This window comes from Lytechinus variegatus, chromosome 2 (assembly GCF_018143015.1).
Source record: "Lytechinus variegatus isolate NC3 chromosome 2, Lvar_3.0, whole genome shotgun sequence".
In the NCBI taxonomy this organism is placed as follows: domain Eukaryota; kingdom Metazoa; phylum Echinodermata; class Echinoidea; order Temnopleuroida; family Toxopneustidae; genus Lytechinus; species Lytechinus variegatus.
The window spans coordinates 51,279,710-51,305,093 of NC_054741.1; the positions used below are offsets into that span (position 1 = coordinate 51,279,710).

The window sequence follows — 25,384 nt, forward strand, 5'->3', positions numbered from 1 at the left end:
CCATTCTAACCAACATCACCATCAAAATCGTTATTCCCAAAAACTATAATCTAATAGCACTCTTTTCACAGTACTAGATATATTTTCAAATTCACACCACTTTTGTCAGTATAGTCTAATCATATCCTCATTATCAACACCATAATCACGCCACTATATGACAATAACTATCTCATAGTCACCAATATTTCATTTTCTCCACCATCTTAATCAAAAAGTTAATGATCACCAAAATTATAATGACAAGTATTACCATCATCCTATAACCATTACCATCACCATTACCACCATAAACTCTTAATTATAATCATTATCATCATTTCAGCATTACCACCATCATCTTCAACATCACCATCACCACCATCATCAATCATCATCAATCATCATCTTCATCATCACCACCACCATCATCAATCATCATCGGTCATCATCATCATTTTTATTAGAAGCATCAGATTATCCCTTTTATCCTTCCTGCATCCCGAATACACTTGAAACCCTTCATAAAGAGACCTAGCGACTATTCCACATAGCTAGATTACCTAGTTATAAAATTACACCCGACTATCCAAACGACTGGAACTTGTTCTTGAATGCTAATTGAGATTCTCAATCATTCTTATTCTCATCAGGTTAAGTTGAAAAAGAATCTTTGGAGATAGCCTATACTTGTTACAAACAAGCACTTTAATTCTAAATTTCATTTCATAATACCATTCTTTCAAAATCAATGGTTACAAGAACACCTGGGGAAATATAAGGCTATCCCGTTTAGCAAGTGAACATGGTCCAGTTGTTCATAAAGTCACCTGTAACTCTACAGACTGCTTTATGACAAAACCCTCCTGGGAACTTCAAATCAAATACAATAAATTGTTATAATTTTATTTGATGTTCAGGTCCTAGGACCATGTAACCTTAAAAAATACAATGAATATTTGCAGTCCATCATCATTTTAGTATTTGGTATACAATCATATAGACCTGTACATGCATACAACAACAACCGATGGACTGAAAATGTTTATTGTAATGCTTAAGGTCACACAGCCGTGATGACGTTGAATTCCTAGTTCCTGCTCTCTTCATAATTTTCTAAAACAAATCAATTTGGAGATTCAATGACCTTCTGATACTGAGATTCTACAAACAAGAGCAACTTTCTGGTATTCACATCAATGAATTCCTCTATTACATGGTTTAATTCCTTTGTTAATTATCATCTTTAATTTCACATATTCTGTACAGAAAGGGCAAGGTTTATCTTCATTCAGTCTTAAACCTTATATATGTTCCGTCAATTAATGTAAAATCAAATCACACTTCCTCCACTGTTCAACATATTGCTTGGCATTTTCTTATCTTAAATATTGTGTTGGGAGTTATTCTCTAGCATAGAGAATCATGTATCATTGAATGTTAAAGGTTTCACTCATCCATGACAAATTAATAAATATATGACAAAGAGGTATAGATATTAAAATCCAACGCTATCCATATCATGAACTTACGAATACGAACAAGAACACAAGCTTTTCCCATTCTATGATAAAATCATTTATGGGTATTCTAGACATGTGTTCTATACACATAATCTCGTTGATTTACAATCAACTGCGTGAAAATGAAAGAATTGTTACTAACTGGCACAGTGTAATTCGAATTTACATTGTCAACAATATAGCAAGATAAAAACCTTGTCCTCCAAAAGACACAACTAAATTGACTCTAAAACTATATTTTGCAGTGGTAAAAACAATCATGAAGGAAGGGCTTCCTTGGGAGGAAGTTTTCCTTCTGCTATGAGCTGCCTTTCTTCCTCCACCAGCTGGTCCCACCGTGCTTGCTCCTCCGCTAACCTCTTCTCTCGTCTTGCAAAGTAATAGGGATAACGGGCCTTCTCGATAGGATGCCAGTGATTCAGAACCTGGACAAGAAAAAAAAAATTATGTGATTTATCATACGTGACATGAATAAAAAATAAGTGACATGTTGGATGTATTCAATGTCATGATGATGAAATCATGCTCATAGTGGAGTATAGGATTAAGGGCCAAACACAAAGAAAAAGGGCAATTGCTTGAAAGTTTTTGCTTTTAACACAGGCACAAGCAATAGCTTATGCCATACCAATGCAAGCAAGAATTTGATTTTGGTTTTGAGTCAACTTTCATCTGTAACGCTATTGCAATACAATAAAATGGGTGTGCTATTTGAACTCTGGCAAAAAAGCTCTTACTGGCACATTGATATGCTGATTGACCATACACTGTGCCCGAGAGCCACCCTTGAGCATGCTGCGTGGTTGGCCCAGCAAACTATTACTTGGCACAAAGACACAAAGAGACCATCCTGGAGACATGAGACATTCTGAAGTCAGGTTTGAATTAGACCACTGTCTTACTCTGTCTTATGAGAAGCCAAAATATGTCAATTTTTTTTTACAATGTATGTTCCTTATGCTTACTGTGATCTTTCCCCAGGTCTTACTCTTTGATGGTGAAGACAACTATCTTATTTATCTCTCTTAATAGTTTAAACAAGTGGAATGCCTCTGGCCGTCTCACCTGCATCACGCGGTTCAATATAGCAGCAGTGCTCACTTTGAATACTACTCTAACTCGCACAAGATGTTCAGTGATACATGGTTACTCTTATTTCCCTTTTTAATGAACTAGACCAATAAACTTACAGAGATATGATGGTTATTCAACAAAAAACCCCAACATGGCCATGGTCAAGTTCTTGACCTTACATGACCTTTGACCTTGATCATGTGACCTGAAACTCGAACAGGATGTTCAGTGATACTTGATTACTCTTATGTACAAGTTTCATGAATCAGATCCATAAACTTTCAAAGTTATGATGGTAATTCAACAGATACACCCAATTCGGCCAAAGTTCATTGACCTTTGACCTTGGTCATGTGACCTGAAACGCGCACAGGATGTTCAGTGATACTTGATTACTCTAATGTCCAAGTTTAATGAACTAGACCAATAAACTTTCAAAGTTATGATGGTAATTCAACAGATACCCCCGATTCGGCCAAAGTTCATTGACCTTTGACCTTGGTCATGTGACCTGAAACGCGCACAGGATGTTCAGTGATACTTGATTACTCTAATGTCCAAGTTTAATGAACTAGACCAATAAACTTTCAAAGTTATGATGGTAATTCAACAGATACCCCCGATTCGGCCAAAGTTCATTGACCCTAAATGACCTTTGACCTTGGTCATGTGACGTGAAACTCATGCAGGATGTTCAGTGATACTTGATTAACCTTATGTCCAAGTTTCATGAACTAGGTCCATATATTTTCTAAGTTATGATCAGCGTTCTCGCCAGAAAAAAAATCACGCATGTCGGGGACTTGTGCTGCCACTCCTGGGGGGTGGGTACGGGAGGGGGGGTTCACCCCTCCCGCGCGGAGCGCGGAAGCGACGGCCTTTTCATCAAATAGAGACGCTGAGGAAGCCCCATTGTGGCGTATATTTAAGCCCACACAAATGCACATAAATGCACAGATACTTGCCGTTCAGTAGGCTTGGGAGCCAGCGCCGAATCCAAGCACTGAGATAGAAAAAACATGGAATTTGGAGCTGACAGAATGATTTACTTCGAGCAGAGGACAAACTTTCTCTGCTTGGAGCCTGCAGTGTGTGCCGTGATGCATCGTGTGTGTTGTGTGTATTTCTGTGACTGTGCAAAGCCAGTACAGAGCACGTGCGTTGCGTTAAGCAACACTTGTGATTGTATCATCAAAGTACATAGGGATTTGTGTGTGTGCTTGTGTGAGGTTTTTTTTTGGGGGGGGGTTTCATTCCAGAACCCCCCCCACCATCATTTGCTCGCTAGTCTTAAATGGGAGTCTTGTCATATTGGAATATTGACCAGAAGTTAATAAAACACATATTATTGTTCTGTCAGTAATGAAATTAGCGATTGAACTATGGATATTTTTCAGTCATATTTCCTTTAATCTTAGTCTTTTCATTCCAAACAATCAGTTTTTAATGATGTATTTCACCTTTATCCAGTTTGCCATTTTCTTAAGTGACTGAAAACAAAGACTAGTCCCAACCCTCCGCGAGTTGTTTACATAACTTTCTTTGTCTCCGCTAGTATTGCACAATCTTGAGAAGCACATGTTTGGAAATCTGATATTCTTGCGGAGGGGGGGGGGGGTTACAAGATTGTCGCCCTTTTCATTCTGTGTTGGGTTTGGCTGCTACATGGCCTGTGTTGAGAAATTAGGTCAGGGTAAATTTAATTGCAAAGAGAGGCTTTGGACGGCATTCATGATGGATAGTCTTTTTTTTAAATGCATCATTTAAATTTCAACTTCACATTTGCAGGCTTGCAGGTATATTGTTAGTCTAGATTCTATCCGTTGGTAGTTCATTTCTCTCCCCCCTCTCTTCTTTCTCCACCATGTACCAAACCCCATTGATCGCGATATTCCCTATTTTTGTGGGGGAAGGATAATTCGAGGGGTTGTTTATATTTAGGGCGTAGAGGTCGATTGTGTAGTATAGGGGCCAGAGTAAAAAAAAAACACACACACAACAGTCCTGACAAAGGACTAGTATATTGTATGATAAAATTACTTTTCTCAGAATTGTACGAAAGTTCTACAAAAACTTTATCTTTTTACATTGCATTTGGACACGAATGCAGATCTTTCTTGACAAATAATGGGCTATATAAAAATACTAAACAGTAAACATACAGACCTCAAGTAAACTAAGTACCACACATTCAAACTTGGATTAAATCAAAGTCAATAAAACACATATTATTGTTCTGTCAGTAATGAAATGAGCGATTGAACTATGAATATTTTTCAGTCATATTTCCTTTAATCTTAGTCTTTTCATTCCAAACAATCATTTTTTAAATGATGTATTTCACCTTTATCCAGTTTGCCATTTTCTTAAGTGACTGAAAACAAAGACTAGTCCCAACCCTCCGCGAGTTGTTTACATAACTTTCTTTGTCTCCGCTAGTATTGCACAATCTTGAGAAGCACATGTTTGGAAATCTGATATTCTTGCGGAGGGGGGGGGGTTACAAGATTGTCGCCCTTTTTATTCTGTGTTGGGTTTGGCTGCTACATGGCCTGTAGTGAGAAATTAGGTCAGGGTAAATTTAATTGCAAAGAGAGGCTTTGGACGGCATTCATGATGGATAGTCTTTTTTTTAAATGCATCATTTAAATAATTTCAACTTCACATTTGCAGGCTTGCAGGTATATTCTATGATAAAATTACTTTTCTCAGAATTGTACGAAAGTTCTACAAAAACTTTATCTTTTTACATTGTATTTGGACACGAATGCAGATCTTTCTTGACAAATAATGGGCTAAAAATACTAAACAGTAAACATACAGACCTCAAGTAAACCAAGTACCACACATTCAAACTTGGATTAAATCAAATCAGATATCAGTCAAGCACGGAAATCACTCTCTCATCACAGCACTAAAAATTATAAACAATCACTTCGAAGAAACAATTGCCAGGGTCAAACCACTGTAGTAGCGACGTATTTCCCTACCCCACCCCCAATCTATAATTGTGACGTCACCTGCCATGCTGCGGCGGATTTGACGTATATGGCTGACTGGCAGAACTTGAACTTGGACAACGCTCCTTAGAAGTCCTATTTTGCCTGGTGAGTTTGTCGATCCCACCCCCATTTCTATTAATTATTATAATCATCGAGCAGTGGTGTTCATTTACTGACCCCAGCTGCTTTATTGGCGTCATGGACAAACCGTAATTTTGCAATTATTTTCGGGGACCCACATTGGGTTTTGAGTGCTTCACTGCATCACTGCAAGTAGGCCGGAGACAGGGAGGATTGCGCCGTGCGGTAGGGATCCGCGCGGGCCGTTCAACCGAGGGCATCCGGACTTGCCGGCATTGGAGACCTCTCGGGGCGGTGTTAAGAGTAAGTTTTAAAGTAGTTATTTTTAGATTCTTTTTTGGTGATTTATATTATTGTGTTTATAATTTTACAGTTTAGAGTCTATATTGTATAGAGCCTTTGTCTTTAGTGCAATTTTATTAAGGATTGCAGTGATTTTGGTGGATTTTGTGGTGAATGTTTTGTGAGTGGGTGTGATAGTTTTAGACTGCGGATAACTTTTTTTAATTTAGAAGAGGGGAGGGGGTGACTATCGTCATCAACTTTAGTGTTTTGAAATATAATTTTGGAAATTAATACAGCTTTTTAGAATTTTAGGTCATATTGCGGTGTCTCGAATTCACTTGGGTTAGACCGATATCGGAATCGGTGACCAAGATTTTCGGGCTTAGTCTTCACCGCAGACCTTGATCAATTATTAATTGGGATTCAAATATTAAATTCTGGTACTTTTTAGGGGTTTTACAGACTATTATTGGGTAACTTAAATTAATCGAAGTGTGTTTGCGGAGTGATTGGACTAGTGCATTTGTGTAGTCTTGGTTTTAGACTTTATTAATCATTTAATACAATTTAGGTTATTTAGATTTAGATCTGGTTAAACCGGGGAATTATTTATAGAATATTGACATTGCCTTTTTCGGAAGGAATTATCGGTGGTTCTTGCGTGACTGTGTAGCCTGGCAGTGGTTTGAATCACTTCCGATGGGTTGGGACCCAGAAGTGGTTTAGACTGGACTGAGGCCGACATAGTTATCGTTGTTTCACTGATTATTTATCGGTGGCTTAAGTTTTAGGTTGTGTTCCCGTCGGACGGTGTGACCAGGAGCAACCTACTGCTGAAGCGGTGAATCTTTGTCGGTATTTTGATTGGTGTTTTTCGGAATAATTAGATCTGGGTCTAATTAGTTTTTAATTTAGGGTGTTAGTTTATTTATTGGCTCTTCTATTATTTTGCGGTGTGTTTTATTAAAGGTGATTGTGTGTATGCTTGGGTGAAAACTATCTGACGGAAGTTGCGCGTCGGCTAGTCTTGCAAAGCTGCGCCGTGCAATCGTTACTTAAATAAAAATAGTCTGATCAGAATAATCACGTTAAACTTACCTACGCGTTTAACAACATTTAAATCAACTGGCAAGCTGACATTAAATCAGGCCAGTGTTAGCCTTGATAAAGGCTTGATGATTTATTAATAATTGTTGATTGAATTATTACTAATAGTGTTTAACCAACACATAGCGACATTGTTGCAATTAACTGGCAAACCAAACAGTATAATCAGGCCAGTGTTAGCCTTGATTTAGGCTTGGGGATTTATAATCGGACAATTATCAATCTGGTTTAAAATAATTATTTTATCAATTATCGATTGGGATATTACTTCAATTACTTGCACAAAATATTTACAGGGCTGAACTAGTTTCTTTTGGGTATTACTATTTTACATTACAACTTGCTAGTTTAGGCCCAAGACTTTGGATTAATTATTGGACATATTAAATTAGCTGATTAATAATTTTGGGAGTTTAATCAGGAGTTTTTGTATATCAGAGGGATAACTCGTTCACGGTTTGAGCCCTCAGTTTACTGCCGGACAACCAGTAATTTATTGTCGGGTATCCGAACCCGAATAACTTGCCAAAGTTTGGAATTTTATAGATAGCAAATTAAACCTGCATACTTATTTAATTGTTTTAATAAATGAATGATAATCTTAACCAACAGTTTCTGATCGAAATACAGGGCAGGTTACGGATATTAAGGATTCTGTTACGAGCATACCGTGCTGGAGTTCTTAATAGACAGGAGGTGATTCAAGCATTGGTGTACCTTCTACTCCAACAATAGTGGTTGCTGTTAATTGATTTTTTTTGGGTAAATTCGGTTGAGTTTGCAGTGATCACTGTTTATTGATTTTCTTTGGGTAAATTCGGTGGGCTTTGCAGTAGCCCACAACATGGCTGAATCGGACCATATACCGATTAATTCGTGCTCTCTTTTGGAGATAGCGACCGTGCCCGGTATGACTACAGCAGGTCTCGCGGTCATTGCGGAAACCCGGACGCATGATGGGGTAATTACCCCAGATCTATTTACGTCTGTGCCAAGCCTGGGAAGTGTCCAGGTGGAAAGGTTTGATTTTTCCATTCCGGCTGTGCCGACCACAGCTACAAGCGGAGCCACTCCGCCTCAACCAGCTGAAAGTTCAGCGGGGTTTCAAACTGTCCCGGAACCTAATCCGGTGGTAGCTAATACTCCTAGTGGATCCTCCAATCAGCAGGCACTTCCCTTTGACTTACACTCACCTCCTGAACATACAAGAGGTGGTAATCTATCAAGTTTCAACAGTGCTATAGCTGCTGATGCTTTACGGGCCAGCGCAAGGCTGAGCTCCTTCCTGAGGCGGGACAATCCCTTATCAGGTGATAACTTCGGATCCATGCAGAGTTTGTCAGTACCTCAGAATGAGAGGCCTGATCTTCCTCCGGTGGAAGATCTCCCCCACTATGCTAATTCGGGGCATTCACCGCCTTTTCTGGATATTCGAGCGGTGCCTCCAAGTGTCCCAGTCTTTGGGCGCATGCCCCAACCAGCAAGTGCTAGAGTTCGCTCACGGGCAGGCATATTCTTTCAAGAATTGCCGAAAGGCCTTTCTTTTGACGGCAATACAAGATGGGACCCATTCTTTCGGAAGTTTTCACTTCTAGCAGCAGATCAAGAATGGGATGGCCAGGAAAGCTTGGCCTATCTCTGTTGGTGCCTTGAGGGTAAAGCTCTTGCTTACTATGATAGATTGGCTGCACAGAATCCAGCTATGGATTTCACTGTGGCTATCCGGAAGATGGCTGCTCAGTTCAACTTATCAGAACTACCCGAGTCCTCCCAATTAAAATTTATGGCTGCCAAACAGGAGGCCAATGAGTCTTTGGAGGAGTGGGTGGATCGCCTTCAAGATCTTGCAGTTCGCGCATTCCCGGGTAGTCCGGAGAGTTTTCTCCAGCAGCAGCTTGTACTTCGCATGTGCCAAGGTGCATATGATCACAATGCGGGGTACCAAGCCCTGAATCACCGACCCAAGTCGGTGGAGTCGGCAGCTGAGGCCATCCGTTGGGCCCAGCATTCTCATAACGCTGTGTTTGGTCGATCAAAGCCTGCAAGAGTGGCCGCAACTCGTGCAGGTAATCCCTGTAAGCAGATGGTAAATCAGGTCCATCCAATTCCTAGCTATCCGCAGAGCAATACAGGGAATACCCTCCCAAAATCTACATGTACTGGTACAAGAACTAACCAGTTCAACCCCATTGGCATGGGGAATCTGGTCGAACGACTGGATGGGTATGAAGGCCGACTGGATGTGATCTCCAGTAGTGTGGCCAAGCTCTGCGAATCCATCAAGGCAATGAAGACGTGTCTTTCCGGAGACCATTCACTGAGGAATAAAACGCCCTCGGTTTCTTTCCTTGACCTTGAGGGAAACGATGTGGGGTCGGGAATGATGGCCGAATCTCGACCCAAGAACAGATCGGCCAATCCGGGTCAAGAATAAATCCGGCTACACCAGCAAGCGACGAACAGGGTATTGATGCTGTGGCTGAAGTATCACTATGGTGCCCAAGCCCCAGCAATCCTGAAGAACAGACGCTTGCCGGCGACCTAATTGATCTTGAGACGGATCTGGGAGATCCCATAGACTTTGAGACAGATCCTGGAGACCTCATAGATCTCCAAACAGATCTGAACGATCTCATAGATCTCAATACAGATCTTGGTGATCTAATAGATCTCTCAACAGTTCTCGAATCAATCCCACCGGTTACTCTGAATCAGAGTATACAAGCTGGTGAATCTTCTGCGATTTTGTCAGAGAATGAACTGGAGGCGGATCCAGAAGACATAATTGTCTGCCGCCTTAGTACCAGTTCCATGGCCTCTTTACCTATGTCATCAGGAGGCCATTCTGGAAAATCCGGAAGTGAAGACTTGGAGGAATTTCCTCTAAGCATGCCTAATAATGTAGGGCAGGAACAAAGCTGTATGCTTAGCCCAGAAACTCCTGGGTCCGCCCCACAAAACCTGGATGCGGTTTCCCAGGATAGGCGGCTCATTAAGCATAAGAACATAGCTTTGGAGCTGTTGGGTCAAGCTTACCCCATGATACAGCTAGTTTTCTGTAATCCAGGATCAGCACATACTGCTATAAATATAGCCAATATGCATTCGTCCTGCATTTCAGCAGGAGTCCCTTCTTGGAAGGGGCAGCCAGAGGCACTGCCTGACACCCGGCAGAGGAGGCTATGGGATCCTGGAATTAGCAGATTTCCCGAGACGAAATCCTTGGGAAACCCTGACATGGATCGGGATTGCTTCGGAGATAGATTATCTCTGAGGAAAATACCTGGATATTGTCCGGGAGACTCGGATCAACGCTATTGGGTGTTGTGATCTGGTCATTAGGGCAACCGCCTAGATAAAGTTAGGTTTTTGGTTTTTGGCGGTCGATTAAATATTGCCCATTAGAAAATTCTCCCTTCTATGAAGGAATGTTTAGGCGAAAATTATATTCGCCAAATTCCCAATGTGTTTTGGCCATTTTTGGATACTAAATTGGTGTTGTTTTGGTGTTCAAATTTAATGTTATATGGCCTATTGGATCGTTTTGATCCACATTTGTTTTAAGTTTTTGGACCCTGTGTTCTTGGGGGAAGGTTTTTTTTAAAAAAAAAAAAAAAAAATATTTTTTTTTTTAGTGCTCTCCAGTGGAAATTTATGGAGGGTACAATGGGAAATAGTCGCTCCAAATTGGGTGGCCGAATTTTGCCCATATTTTTCATTCTTTTGGAAAATATGACCAAAATTTTTCAAAACGGGGGGGGCCTGTAGTAGCGACGTATTTCCCTACCCCACCCCCAATCTATAATTGTGACGTCACCTGCCATGCTGCGGCGGATTTGACGTTTATGGCTGACTGGCAGAATTTGAACCTGGACAACGCTCCTTAGAAGTCCCATTTTGCCTGGTGAGTTTGTCAATCCCACCCCTATTTCTATTAATTATTATAATCATCGAGCAGTGGTGTTCATTTACTGACCCCAGCTGCTTTACCACGGTCAAACATGTGCTTGCGTTGTGTCCTGTGTGTGTATAATGTTTGCAGTGAGTTGATCTTGTGATGATGGGGAGAGAATTTGTGTGTGTGGTTTTTATGTCTGCAGTGAGTTGGGTCATGGATGACTGGGAGAGAATGAAAGGACCAGGGAGTCGGGAGGAGAACCGTAGCGAGCAGCCGCGAGCTAGCTGGGCGCCTTGCCACTTTCCTAGCCGTGGCGTAGGAGGCCTGTAAGTGGTCTTAAGTTGGTGGGACTTCGGCGCAACCCGATAAATTACGTTGATATCACTAAGATGAGTTCAGGGAGTGTATTTTTTTTAATGAATATTTCCATTTAATTTTTCCACGCATGTCGCTGAAATTTTACGCATGGTTCCACTTGGTCTCCATTTCCGCACGCATGGTGTTTGCACCATGCGTATTATACACTGGCGAGAACGCTGGTTATGATGACATTTCAAAAACTTAACCTCAGGTTAAGATTTCGATGTTGATTCCTCCAACATGGTCTAAGTTCATTGACCCTAAATGACCTTTGACCTTGGTCATGTGACATGAAACTCTAATAGGATGTTCAGTAATACTTGATTAACCTTATGGCCAAGTTTTATTAACTAGGTCCATATACTTTCTAAGTTATGACGTCATTTCAAAAACTTAACCTCAGGTTAAGATTTGATGTTGACGCCGCCGCCGTCGGAAAAGCGGCGCCTATAGTCTCACTTTGCTTCGCAGGTGAGACAAAAAATGATTTGCGAGTCAAATAAGCTGATACATTGAACCTCTGCTCTTAGGAATTTATGCAACCACTGGCTAGTGGCTATCCATAGTTAAAGCACAACTTAAGACCAGAGTTTGAATTAAACTAGAGTACTGGGCCCCATCTTACAAAGACTTACCACTGATCAAATCAATCTCAACTGTATGGAAATCCATCCATACCATAATTTTTTCTACAGGAAATTTGCACAATCTTCTCTCGTAAATAAAGAGAATCACACTGAATCTTTAAGAGAACAATGAATGTATGAATAAGAATATACCTATCTATAAAATATTTTGAACAAAACATGCAATTTAGATGTTGACAGAGCTGGTCATCTATAATTGTGGTTGATTGGATCACTCGTAACTCCTTGTAAGCCAGGGTACTGGACTAGTTCAGAATTTGGTCCCATATCTCCCAGAAGAATCAACAATATGATGCTACTAGTACTAGTGCTACAACCTGTAGGTGGTACAGTTTTCTCACATAATCATAGATATATTGATTATTGACCACTTCGTGTATAAAGTTATAGCCATTCCTGTCTGACCTAAATGATTGCAATAATTACTGAATTAGCAGCTCAATGGGTGGATATGATTTTAAATCTTGGTGGGTGTTTTCATGAAGCTGTTCGTAAGTTAAAAGCAACTTTAAGAATGACTGGTGAACCTTTCATACGCGTTAAATAATCACCAATGAACATTAAATGGTGAATATCATTTACTACAAGAAAGGATCACAAAATTGACATTTACACCAATTCTCTTTTAAATTTGTTCTCAATACTCACCCACTCTGGAGCAGGGATGTTACGCTCATATCTAGTTCCTCCAAATGAATCAATGACTGCAAAAAAGAAAAAAAAGAGAGAGAAAAAAAGTGTTATGATAATCTAATTATGACCTTGTAAAATGTTGCTTACTCCTATAATTCATTGTAAAATCCATCCATGAGAAATATGTAAAATACAATGTATTCTTATCACTGAAATCATTTGAAGATGAAAAATGTAACATGTGAAATTCTCCTTCAATTCAGGCCTAACTTGCAATGATAAATTATTAAATGTAACATTTTTTTTTAGTAAACTCTTCTTCTCACTTACAACACTTACAACCTCATTTTATTACAAGAATTAATTGCAACACTTCAAAAGCACATCTTCTTAATAACCAAGGATGCATAAGGTAAAATAAATTTCACACAAAAGATAAACAACTTACATATGTATGGTTGTGGATGTTGCCTCTCCCAGAATTCCTCTTCTCCAGCTTGTAAAATCTGTGCAGCTTTTTGCATGTTGGTCTCATTTTTGTGTTCATCAAATCTTGCACGGAGAACTGTTGCTTCATATCTAAAAGATGGCCTGAAATATGGAGAGAAAAAGAATATAACTTGTTTGTATTTTTTTCACTGATCATTTTCTAAACAAAGTGACACTCTTTGTCAACCCTGGTTTAGAACTTCTGGATTCATTATATAAATCCTAACCAGGTAAACAAGGTACTGAAGTTTTGTTTTAAAATTGCCTCCTCACTGTTTATTTTCTTCCAAATGAATTACATGTGCGAGATAACAAGTCAGGATGCTCTGTTAAATCACTTGTCTGGAGAAAAAAGTAAAAATAAAAATAAATACATGAAGATAGCAGCCATTCCATGTAACAAGACACCCTAGGCTTCTGTTTGAATGAAATTTGGCCCATTTTACTGTATAAAATCATGATAATTTGTTCAACTTATAGACCAAAATGATACTTGTCATGCAAGTCGCATTTTCAAATGGCAATTGACTCAAAACAAAAAGTCAGGCGTTATACACTGTAATGACTTTTTAATATATTTCCAGATCTTTCAAAATACTCTCCAGAAACTTTTATGAGAATCTGGTGAGTATCTTTTGAGGATATTACAGACAAATTAATAAGGTCAGGAATCTTCAATAGTTTGACAAAAAAAAAAGCTCAACAGAATTTCTACAAAAAAGCATTACCTAAATATATTCTTTATTAGCATTATTATCACAGATATTGTACAAAACTTACCTCAAAATTTCCTAGTGAAAAATAAGGCTTAAATACTCCATAAAATCATGTATGCATATTGGTCCATCCCTAAATGCTATACTGTGTGGCACGGACTAGTGGCTAAAAATCACATGTTCACTGCTACCACCCTGCCTGTGGGGAATCTACAGGTAGGACTATGGTATGCCAATATTATACAGAGCACACACTTTAAAAAATCATTTAAATATCACTTTTGTGACCAAAATTACTAATTTCCATACAGTTGCAATTTATTTTTCATTAGTAAATTGGGATAATTTTTGTATTCACCAGAGCACTCAAAAACTTGAATTTTGGGCATATTTTTGTGTACGCCCTCTATTGGTGGAAAGTAATATGGCAAGAAAATTTTCATTTTTTTATCTCTATTTTTAATTAAGAAAAAATTATTTAAAGAATCAAATTTAAATAAGAGCCAAGTTGTATGAATAATAGGTGTAATGGAAACTGTCAGTGTAAAAAAATCAAGCATTTGCCCAAAAGAAAAAGAGGAAATAAGCCAAACATTACCACCCTTATTTTGCCACACATGGAGATATAACTGAGAACAAGGTTATATCATAACCTTGTTCATTGAATGAGTGGCTAAAAATAGGCATTTTAAAGTCTTTATGCTGACATAGGACTGTGTGAGCCTCTGAGAGGAGCCATGGAAACATGTCACATCAATCGATCAACTTGGCTGCCAGAAAATGTGAAGATGTCGCTAGTTTTACATAACAACCTTGTTCAATCAAAATATAGAAAGGAAATTTGAGGCCAACTCACCCATTGACTTTTTGGAAACATGTCTAAAGCACAAATCTAGTGTCATTGCCTAGCCTATTATAGTGTCGCGTCACATGAGTCACAACAACTTGGGAATAAATATCTCTACAAAAAAGACTCGATCTAGATCTAAATTCAAATTTTGGTTGGACAATGAATATTAATATCATCAATACTTTGATTGAAATAAAATAGGAAAAACAAGTCTGCAATATATATGATTTTCAAGTTATTGACCACTCATTCAATGAACAATTCAACAAGGTTGAATGAGAAGATGAAATTTTGTGTAAATATCATGCTAGTCACAACTCACAATCTATGGAATTAGAATGTAGAATGGCTGCTAGAAAGAATGTGAAAATTTAACTGTTACGCAATGCCAACAGCAACGCAAATTTTAACAGAAGGTTTAGATCTATTTTGCGCTTCTGCCTCAGGTATCAAGAACCAAACCTTGAGTCTGTTTTTATTTCAACGGCAACATGCAAGTTAGTTGCAGCATTTTGTAACAGCAGCGGACGTATCACAGCTGCAGCCTGCAAAGGCACAGCATAGATTTTGAGCCTTACTAAGCACAACAAAATTTTGAATAGGTGGGACAACGTTATTTCCTTTTTATGCAAATATTACAATTCAGAGATGGCTGATTTTATTTACTTTTAATGGCTTAGAAACTATTTATTTCTTATGTAGAATGTACCAAAGTATTGATAAATGTGTAGAGAGTTAAATTTACCTGTCAGGTATCCATGATTCCAAATGCCGTACAGACTTTTTGTACAATCTTAACACTCGTTGAGCGTGTGAAAGAGTTCTGGTAGCCGACATTTTGCATGTACACAGGTACACAGATTCCGCATATAAGCGCAGCGCATGCGCGACTAGACTAGACTATAAGGGGGAGGGGGGGGGGGGGGGGGGGGTGGGGGGAGCTGAGGGCTGATCATATTGAAATAAAAATGTAGCTCAACCATAGTCAGATTAGTATAAATCTCTGTAAGTTCAACTTAAATTCCGACAGTCCCAGGATACATAGGATTATTTACGGACTTCTATATTTTTTCACCGTCTATCAATAAGCATACCAGGCCAAATTTATCACTATAAATTATTTGAATTTAGTGGGTCTCTTATTTAGTTACTTTGCTGTAATTTCTCCCACATGTAGGCCTATAAGCTATTATGATTATCACTTTTATCAGTGCTCAGCATCCTTATTGATTTACATTCCCCTTTTCGAAAAGGGGAATACTAGTGTTACAGACAAAATTAGGTATAGGGCCTACAATACATGTGAGCACGAGCCGAGCGAGACCTTAATATTTTATTTAGCATGTTTAGGCCTAATTGGAAATGGAACACTTTAAGCACAGTTTAAATCAATGAATAGGAAAAGTATTTCACAGAGAAAAATGATAAATTACATGCTGACATTTTGGTACTAACTTGAAAAGGATTAAACTTGTGGGGAGACACCAGTGGCGTACCGTGGGTCACGGCATGGGGGGGGGGACCAGCAAAAATTTTGAGTCACTAAGTGCATGATCCAGTTGCCAGGTATACTGACCTTATAGAGACATTTTAAGGACAGTGCCAGTAAACGGACATGTCTCTTACTGGTCAAATAATGCGAGCGCGAAGCGCGAGCTTAAAATTTTTGATATTCAGACCTAAAAAGGGGCATTATAATCAGTCTTTTGTAATCATGATACGTACCTGTCTGGCTGAATAATGCAAGCGCAAAGCGCGAGCTGAAATTTTTGTAAATATTGACCCCCAAACAGGAAGATATTAAGGACTACATTTGAGGAATCCATTAAGAGTATACACATCTCACCATGTTAGAATTACATCTGAACATGGTAAGGCATTAATCCTCAGTACCAGGTCCTTCGGAGAGGACCTTAAGCCGTCGGTCCTCTGGTTGCTTGCTTACAAGCATTCTTGCTTTCTTAGCAATCAGGTAAAAAAATCACCACCAATCAACCAACCAACTTAAAGCACTTGTAATTATGATTAAAATACCCATCTCACTAATCAAATCTTGCGAGCGCAAAGCGCGAGCTGAAAATTTAAGAAGTACAGACTAGAAGAGAGGCATATCAAGGCTTATTTGTAGGAATTTACGAAGACCATACGTAGTTCACTAACCAAATGATGCGAGCGCGAAGCGCGAGCTGAAAATTTTTGATATTCAGATTAGAAAAAGGGACAATTTAAGGACTGATTCTAGGAATTCATGGAGAGCAGACATTTCACCAATCCACTACTGCGAACGTAAACACGGACAGGAAACGTTTTATATTAAGACCTTAAAATGGGGCAATCATCCTAAGTATAGTCATGAAAAGAAGCATACTATGGGATAAGAGGATTATATGTCTCGGTAAACAGACAATGCGAGCACCAGGGACAATAAAGACATAGGCCCTGAGCAAATTATGTTTCATAAAGTTATGAAACATGTTTCTTATGTAATAAAACATAACATAATAATGAACAATAATGTCTTCTTATACTAATAAGTTTCTCTTCTTTTCTCCCTTTCTCCCTCTTTTTCTCCTTTTCCCCGGTTTTTTTTTTTTTGGGGGGGGGTCAGCCGATGGGGGGGGGCACGTGCCCCCCATGCCCCCCGTAGGTACGCCACTGGGTGACACAACGGTGAATTATTGGAACAGCTCCTATGATATTTGCACTGATCGTAATATTCCATAGGGCACAGTGTTATTTGGGTTGTAATGGAGTTTTTTGGATTCAAAATGATATAAAGATAAGGATTAGGGTTTATCTAGTTTTTGAGAGTAGATTTTATGTTTGGCTGCAATTTTTCTATCGGAGCAATCGTCGCCAGAGCAAATGTCTTGAAATCAAGCATGGATCTCATTAAAGAATATTATTATTGTAGAGCTACACGAGCTGAAATTTGTGGGTATATAGGCCTATTCACCCCCCCCAAAAAAAAAAAACGGTTCATGATAATGATTAAGGAATGTTAATCTTCATGAACATGATTAAGGCCCACTTGTCTCATTAAACGAATAAAACGAACGCGAATCTCGAGCTCTTCTATGTTGACACACTGAACAAAAAAAGGGACTGTATGGAGGAATCAATGAACAGGATACTTGTCTCTGAAATGAAAATTATGCTGACGCGAATAAAACTGTTTATTCTCTTATTATTTTCCTTTCCTTATTGGGCCCGCCTCTGCTGCTCCTCCCTCCCCTCACGCTATATTTTTTTCGTTTCTGCCTGACAACCCCTCCCACTTCTCGTGGATCTCTCTTCCCCAATTATATCGGGGAGCGTTTCATTAACATTTTCGTCCGACATGTTGTCTGGGGCCCGTTGCAGAAAGAGTTACAATCGATCGCAACTCTAAAAATCATGCGTAACTTGATTTTCAACCAATCAACAGCGCGCATTTGGGACTTGCGATTGATTTTTTGACTTGCGTTTTAAACGCGACTCTTTCTGCAACAGGCCCCCGATCTGACAACTTTCCTTGATTTTGATTGGCTGAGAAGCACGATTACTATGGTAACTGTCAGAAGAAACAAGACTTCGGGCAAGACTTGTCGGATAAAACATCCATCTGACAAGTCCTTTTATGAAATACTAAGATGTATAATTATTTTATAGGTCTATTTGAGCCCAGTGTATTGATCAACTATAATATATTAGGGGGTCATCTTTCTCGATTTGAGTTCTGTCTTCTGACGTGCTATACTTCGAAGAAATAAACAATTATAAGTCCATAGGTCAACGTATTGTCGGACGTATTGTATAGAAGGTCTCCACGTCCATTTTAAGGGTAACCTAACAGGATGACGCTTTATCAGGTAGAACATTCGATCAGATCCAAAGTTTGATGAACTTTTACATGTCATATGTACGAAAACAGCTGGTCGCTTGCACCTTCGTGATCGCACTATACAGTTTTACTCCGTGATAATGACCTGACTTATTTTCTGTACTTGGCTGCTGCCAATTTCCGCCATACAGGGTGATACGTCCTGATCGAACGTTTATATCATTTTGTTTATAACTGAGAGGTGTTGTAAAACCGATGGCATTGTTTGGATCACTGTTTCGTTTGCCAAGACGCAGAATGGCTGGAAAACGCATGTTTATTGGAGTCTTGTGCACAGTGTGCTTGGTCCTTGGGGTGTATATCAAGTTCTTTAATCACGAATCATCGGATAATCTTCTCTCGGCTAATCGACAATCTGTTCAAGGTGATGACGTCATCGTTGTAGCTGCTAATAAACCAAACTTTCATCGGATAGGAACAAATAATAAGATAAACGAATTAAATAAAGACTTTCACGAATTTGTTCCAAAGGAAAGAGCAGACAATTTTGCAGCGGAAGAAATCTATAAAGATGACACTCCTCAAGGAGATGATGATGAAAAAGTGGTATTAGAAAAAGCAGAGCATGAGGGCAACGAAGAAGATGGCGACGTACATGAAGAGAATAAAAAGGATGAAGTGAACGGAGGCAATGAAGAGGAAGGGAATGAAGAGAAGCTAGATGAATGGGCAGACGATCACCAAGAAGAAAATCCAAACGACATCAGGAAAGATGAAACGAATGACTATCGTGACGCCGAAGAACAACCGCTTGATGTCGATAGACCAGTTGAGCGTCTTGAAGGGGGAGAAGACGGGGAGGAAGGAGAAGAGCTTCGCAATGCAGGTGGAGATGGGGGTGAACAGAAAGAGGAGGAAGAAGAGGGAGGTGATGAGGAGGAAGAAGAAAAAGAGGAAGAAAGAGAGAACAAGGAGGATGAGGAGAATGAAGAGGCGGAAAAGAAGAAAGGGGATAATACGGAAAATGAGGAAGAAAAGGAAGATGCTGTGGAGGATGATAAGAAACAGACTGGACGTGGTCCGCACGGCATTAAACTATTTGATTGGAATAACTGGGTGAAGGAGAACCAATTTGTGGAGCTTGGAAACGTCTGGGGATATTGTGGTAAGTATATACGGATATATGTTTACCATCCAGGATCATAATCACCATCACCACCACAACAACCATAATCATGCATCATCGTCATTATCACCATCATGATCATCATAATCATGATCATCATCACGATCATCGTCATCATCATCATCAACATCGTCATCATCACCATCACCATCATCATCATCATCACATCATCGTCATTATCACTACCACCAGCATCACCACCACCACCACCATCATCATCATCACTGACATTATTATCATTGTTATCATAATCATTATCACTATCATCATCATCATCATCATCATCATCGTCATCGTCATCATTGTTATCATCAACATCGTCATCATCATCATCACTGACATTATTATCATTGTTATCATAATCATTATCACTATCATCATCATCATCATCATCGTCATCGTCATCATTGTTATCATCAACATCGTCATCATTATCATTATCATCATCTTTTTCTTCTTCATCATCATTACGACCACTCCTCCACCACCACCACCACCTTGCTTCACCATCTTTGTTTTGTCTTCATCATCGTCATCATCATCACATCATTAATTACTGCATAATAACCATTATTATAAAATGATACAATAGGCGTTCGTAATGGACAACTGGGGTGTTTTTAACATGGTTAACATGATACCATCTTATTCCGATCTGACACAGTGATTAATGGTTCTTATTGCACAGAGATGCCTTTGAAAAACCATGTCTCTATATTGTATGCTAATTCAGTATTCCTGGTTGTTCCTCACGGAATTCACAAATGTATAAATAAGGGATTAACAATCATGTTTACCTATTAAAGGGCAAGTATACAAGCGATACCGACCAATATGAGTACAAGCCAATTGCATGGATCGGTGTTTCTTTTGTTTCAGTGTATAGGCCTACTAGTATATAATGTGCATATTGTATTTTGTTTTGTTTTGTTTTTTGCTTTTCGATCTGAGGCATTTTTGTCCTATATATCCGGTGCCTCGAACTTTCCGAATCCCGTGATCGATGAGATAAACTTTCTCACTACATTCCGGTTATTGTCTGCTGTAGTTTTATTAGTTTAAGGGGAAGGTGTATAGTGGTGGTGGGGGGGGGGGGTGATAAAGTCAGTAATGTTTGTGATTAGAACATATTCACCAACAAAATAGAAAATCGTTTTCGGGTATAGTATTTTGCTTCCACTAATTGAATGTGCGTATAGGTGTAATTCCTGAGATTCTAATCAGGGTTTCCGGTTCATTTATTAATTTCTAACCAAAACTGATACCTGGATGGAGCCGTTGCCAACTGGAAAATGGTACAATGCCTTAGGGAATTGCATAATTCAGTACTTCCTCAGGCTTACTGTTTTTACAATGATCTTTTAATATTTTTTTCCCATACATCCCTATACCATGAACACAATTTCGACTTACAATAGGTGTCTTTAAAAGTATTATCTATACCATCTTTGGTTGTCTTGTTTTTGTTTCTGAGCCAGTGCATGGTTAGTGAGAAAAACAAACAAGGGGTTGAGTATTTTTTTATACAATGCACTTTCACTATTTTGCGAGTGATCGACGCGAGAGAGCTGGATTTTTCTTAAATGAATTTATATAGGCGTACAAAAAGTCAGATTGGCAAGACGTGGCAAATATTATTTTTAAAAACACAATCGGATTGTTCTCCACAGCAATCCATGTTTTTTTTTGTGTGTCTAATATAGAGGGGGTGGGGGTCAGTCCTTATCTACATCAGTGATGCTCGATCCGATCCTTGTTGTCCTCGATAAATGGCTTCCATGAAGTAAAATATAAAGATAGTAACAAATAGGCCTACTTCCCAAATTATCTGATCCTGATGACAATCGATATACGGATGACAAGGTCAAGGTCACGGTCACACTTGGGAAGATATAGATCCAGGTCCCTGGGAACGATTTTTTAAGTGAGGGTGCTGAAAATCGAAGTCATATTGGTCTCGGGCTATTTGATAAGGGGGTAAAATGGTTTTCACCTACAAAATTGAGCTCTAATTGGTCCCGAGAAATTTAAAACACCCTCCCCCCGTCAAAAAAGTGATTCATGATAAAATCAAGGTCATTTTGGTTAAATTTCACACAATTTCAAGAATATACCTGGGGGTGCTGCCTATGCAGAATAATACACGCAGCACCCCCAGGAAAATTTGGGGGGGGGGGTCACTTCATCACCTCCACCACCCCCGCTTCCCAGGGCCATGGGAAGATCTTAAATCAAAGACATGCATAGTATACGGTCTACAAAACAATGTTAAAGCCTATGGTTTATCTCATGTTTCCTCATAATAGATGATGCAGATCCTCCTGTGATTGGTAAACTGATTCTCCTGGAAGATGAAGAATTGGGAGGCGTCAAAACTATTTTTCTTTTCAATACAACGCTAGGTAGGTTCATAATTTGAAAATTAAATACATAGAGTTCGACCAGATTAGACGAATATAGGTAGCAATTAGAGAAAATGTCTCAAACTATTTATTGAGTAGGCCTCCAATTTGTTTCATTTGTTCTTTTGTGTTAAAATCTGGAATACGCTTTATTCAGTGCGTCCCTTTATTTTATGTTGATAATAATAATATGTTTACAACATTAGCGTCAAATCGGATTTACTTTCGTAATGTGATAAAGAAATATATGTTAATCTTAATTTATTTGAATTTACGCTTCTATGACAATAATGCGAACGATCTTACAGAAAGTTAGTATATTGTTTATGGGAATCAAAAAATTGTTCCTTAAACTATCAATTAGCCTAACATAATACGAATCCATGTAATCTCGACCAAGTAAATGTTTTTTAATGTAAAGTGCAAGCAGAAGAAGTGAACTCAGATTGCTGTCTGTGGATTACAACTTTTGACACTTTTTGAAATGATTTTGATTCGATTTAATTTTGTATTGTTTCACACTGCACAAAAACATTCATTTTGAGCAAATAAAATGACAATAATTACATTCACTGTTTTACAAAGTAATAGAATGACAGGAAATATGAAAATTCTATTAGAAATCATAGCTGCTTGTAAGCATAAATATAAAATTATATTTCTATTCTTGACAGATATAGACGTATTAATTGGAAAGGTTGAGATTAGCATTGATTATAATGATATGCATTTCTATGAGAAAACATTTAATCTGGAGGACTTAGAAGAACAAGGCGATTTCTTCAAGGCACCAATATTAAAAGGTATTTATCTCATTAAAAACTCTAATCCATTTCCTTAAACAAGTTAAGGGAAATTAAGCATTTGAAACATGTTAGCTTGTGCGAATAAAGAAAAATCAAAGACTGAATAAGATCAATGAAAATTTGAGAGAAAACGAACAATTTAAACCAAAAGTTAATTGTTTTTTTGTAATTTTGATTCATTTGATAAATTTTATTTTTCATGAAAAAAAACAATACAAAATAAAAACACGTCAATAATCAAACGTTAGAAACTGAATAAATAACATACGAATGTATGTATGTTAGATTAAACAATTAGGTACAAAGGAGAAAATGGGGAAAATGCCGAAAGCTATATACAAAGAGCTTGGATAGGGGTTTCCCGGTATACGTCGAAATTAGCATTGAATGTCGAGACGGCTCTCACTGCTGGCCGATGTGCTTCTTTGAATTTTCTGTTTTCTCAAATTAAACTTTTTTTCATTCTCCTTTATAACGAGTTAAGATCATTATTATTTTACTTCTTTTATTTCAATAATGGATGTGTTATTTTGGGATGATGATTGCCGATTTTTATCATAAATTCATGATTCTTTTCAAAAGCAGAGAGGATTTCATCCGTTTTTTCAATAATATTTTTTTTTTACTTTTCATAATGGAGTGATTTCATCATTAAGAGTACTATGATGGTCTCTCTAAAAATGGCTCCCGTTTTAAAATCACTTACAATTATGGTAACTTTATATGATAACTACAACGGTAACAGGGCTCAGCAGCCAAATCACAATCATGGTTGCACTGGCTAGTAGTTATATAATAATTAAAATTCACCTAAACGGACATTAGACCTGGGCCCCATCTTACAAAGAGTTACGATTGATCAAATCAATCGTAACTCTATGGAAATCCATTAGGGTCATATTTTTTTCAACAGGAAATTTGCAAATGTCCTTTGTAAACAAAGGAGAACACACCAAACTTTCAAGAAATCAATGAATTCATGGATATATACATTAATATCTATATTTTTTTGAACAAACAAGCATTTTGTATGTTGACGTTGCTGGCCGTCCATAGTTGCGATTGATCGGATCAATCGCAACTCTTTGTGAGACTGGGCACTGATCAGCAGTTGCAGAGTTTTACGATTGATTTTTATGTCACATCGATCCTTAATCTCTTTTGTTTCATTTTTTTGCAGGTGATCACTATTTTGTACGTGAAAAACATATATCAAGATTTGTTCCAAAAGTGAGTAAACCCTAAAATTCTTAATTGTGAAAATAATTTTATTTCAACGATGCTACTTTTATTATGAAATTATGATTTGACAATATAGCAAAGAATAAAGGGTAGAGCCTCTTTAAATCCGTAGAACTAAATTCATATTTCAGATTTAGGATAAAATCAACAGAACTTTATACCTCAGAACTCACACACAAAAAAACGATGGTTGTGAATGCGAAATAAAAAGGTCTAATTTGTATTCAGTATATTCTTCCCAACAACGAATTGTATTTTTGCTCTATTTTGAATCGTGGGTCAGAGATGTATTCATTCAAGTGGATTCAAATGGGTACCCGATAGGATTTTTCCTTGAACGCTTTAGCGCCTATTAATATGGCGGCTCAGCTACAGCCGGGGTAATAATATGATACCAATTATCAAAGCGCAGAAGAGTATATGCACATAGTAGCTGCGCTATATAAATGGACCTATTATTATTATTATTATTCATTCTTCTCTGTTTTCTTATTATTCCAGTGTTAAATGCCCATCGCAAGGTTTTAAATAGTTCTCTCCTTTGATGTTATTTAAATACATTGTTTTACTTTGATTTTTAGGGCCATTACTACGGGGAAGCGAGAATGACTGATCAAAATGAAAGAGTGATTATATGTTCAACAATGAATCTACATATGAAATGACGAATGTTCGGTCATCTAAACTTGTTTCGAATGACGAGAGATGCGAAAAAAGGACGTCGAGCGTCCATTTTACGGCGATACCGATTACGACGTCGATGATGATGTCGATGGCGATAATGTCGTGCAATATTAAGCTTCAATGGATGCATTTGCATTTCTCCGTATACCAGACGTCAATATGGATGTCAGACCAGTGTTGAGGGGGGGGGGGTATAGGCGGCCCACTGGAGAAAAAAATAATTGGAAACATGGCATTACCATGCTCCATCTGATGAAGTCAGATGGGGAGAGGGGGGGGGTGAGTGGAGTTAAGGTTTTTTTTTTTTTTTTTTGCTTGCTTGTTCAAATAAATTGGAAGAAAAAAAATGACCCCGTTTTTACCCCTTTCCACAATCATGATAATAAATCCTGGATCCACTACTGTGTCAAACTACAGGTTTTTCGAAGTCAGATATTTTACGGTGTGCCTTACCCGAGTTCTTTAACTGCTATGTAATTTTTCCTATATGCACTTTCAGAAAACCCCAACTTCTTAATAGGTTGGTTAATATAGCCTAACAACTGTTGATTAAAAAGAACAAAATTGCAAATGCAGATATATATTTTCTTATTCAAT

At 38.3% G+C, this 25,384-nt stretch overlaps 2 protein-coding genes across 2 annotated transcripts; one reads left to right on the top strand and one right to left on the bottom strand.

Annotated features, from left to right (window-relative positions):
• Positions 1–1,204: 1,204 nt before the first annotated feature.
• Positions 1,205–15,505, bottom strand: LOC121408305 (NADH dehydrogenase [ubiquinone] 1 beta subcomplex subunit 9-like). The gene is made up of 4 exons (XM_041599721.1): positions 15,390–15,505; positions 13,038–13,180; positions 12,605–12,660; positions 1,205–1,927 (listed from the first exon to the last, which is right to left on the bottom strand). The coding sequence occupies exons 1-4, from the start codon at positions 15,479–15,481 to the stop codon at positions 1,760–1,762; spliced, it is 459 nt and encodes a 152-aa protein (XP_041455655.1). The 5' UTR covers positions 15,482–15,505; the 3' UTR covers positions 1,205–1,759.
• Positions 15,506–18,435: 2,930 nt separating this feature from the next.
• On the top strand, positions 18,436–25,070 carry LOC121408307 (glutamic acid-rich protein-like). Its single transcript, XM_041599722.1, has 5 exons — positions 18,436–19,632; positions 21,960–22,055; positions 22,730–22,858; positions 24,042–24,091; positions 24,685–25,070. The coding sequence occupies exons 1-5, from the start codon at positions 18,723–18,725 to the stop codon at positions 24,766–24,768; spliced, it is 1,269 nt and encodes a 422-aa protein (XP_041455656.1). The 5' UTR covers positions 18,436–18,722; the 3' UTR covers positions 24,769–25,070.
• The last annotated feature ends 314 nt before the right edge of the window (positions 25,071–25,384 follow it).

Bases quoted from the DNA above. Each gene is read 5' to 3' on its own strand.
- LOC121408307 (XM_041599722.1), top strand. From the start codon at position 18,723: ATGGCATTGTTTGGATCACTGTTTCGTTTGCCAAGACGCAGAATGGCT. The intron at 19,633-21,959 runs GTAAGTATATAC...TCCTCATAATAG, and splicing joins AAACGTCTGGGGATATTGTG to ATGATGCAGATCCTCCTGTG. The intron at 22,056-22,729 runs GTAGGTTCATAA...TATTCTTGACAG, and splicing joins TCTTTTCAATACAACGCTAG to ATATAGACGTATTAATTGGA.
- LOC121408305 (XM_041599721.1), bottom strand. From the start codon at position 15,481: ATGTCGGCTACCAGAACTCTTTCACACGCTCAACGAGTGTTAAGATTG. The intron at 12,661-13,037 runs GTAAGTTGTTTA...TCTTTTTTGCAG, and splicing joins ACATCCACAACCATACATAT to TCATTGATTCATTTGGAGGA. The intron at 1,928-12,604 runs GTGAGTATTGAG...TTTCTTGTCCAG, and splicing joins ACATCCCTGCTCCAGAGTGG to GTTCTGAATCACTGGCATCC.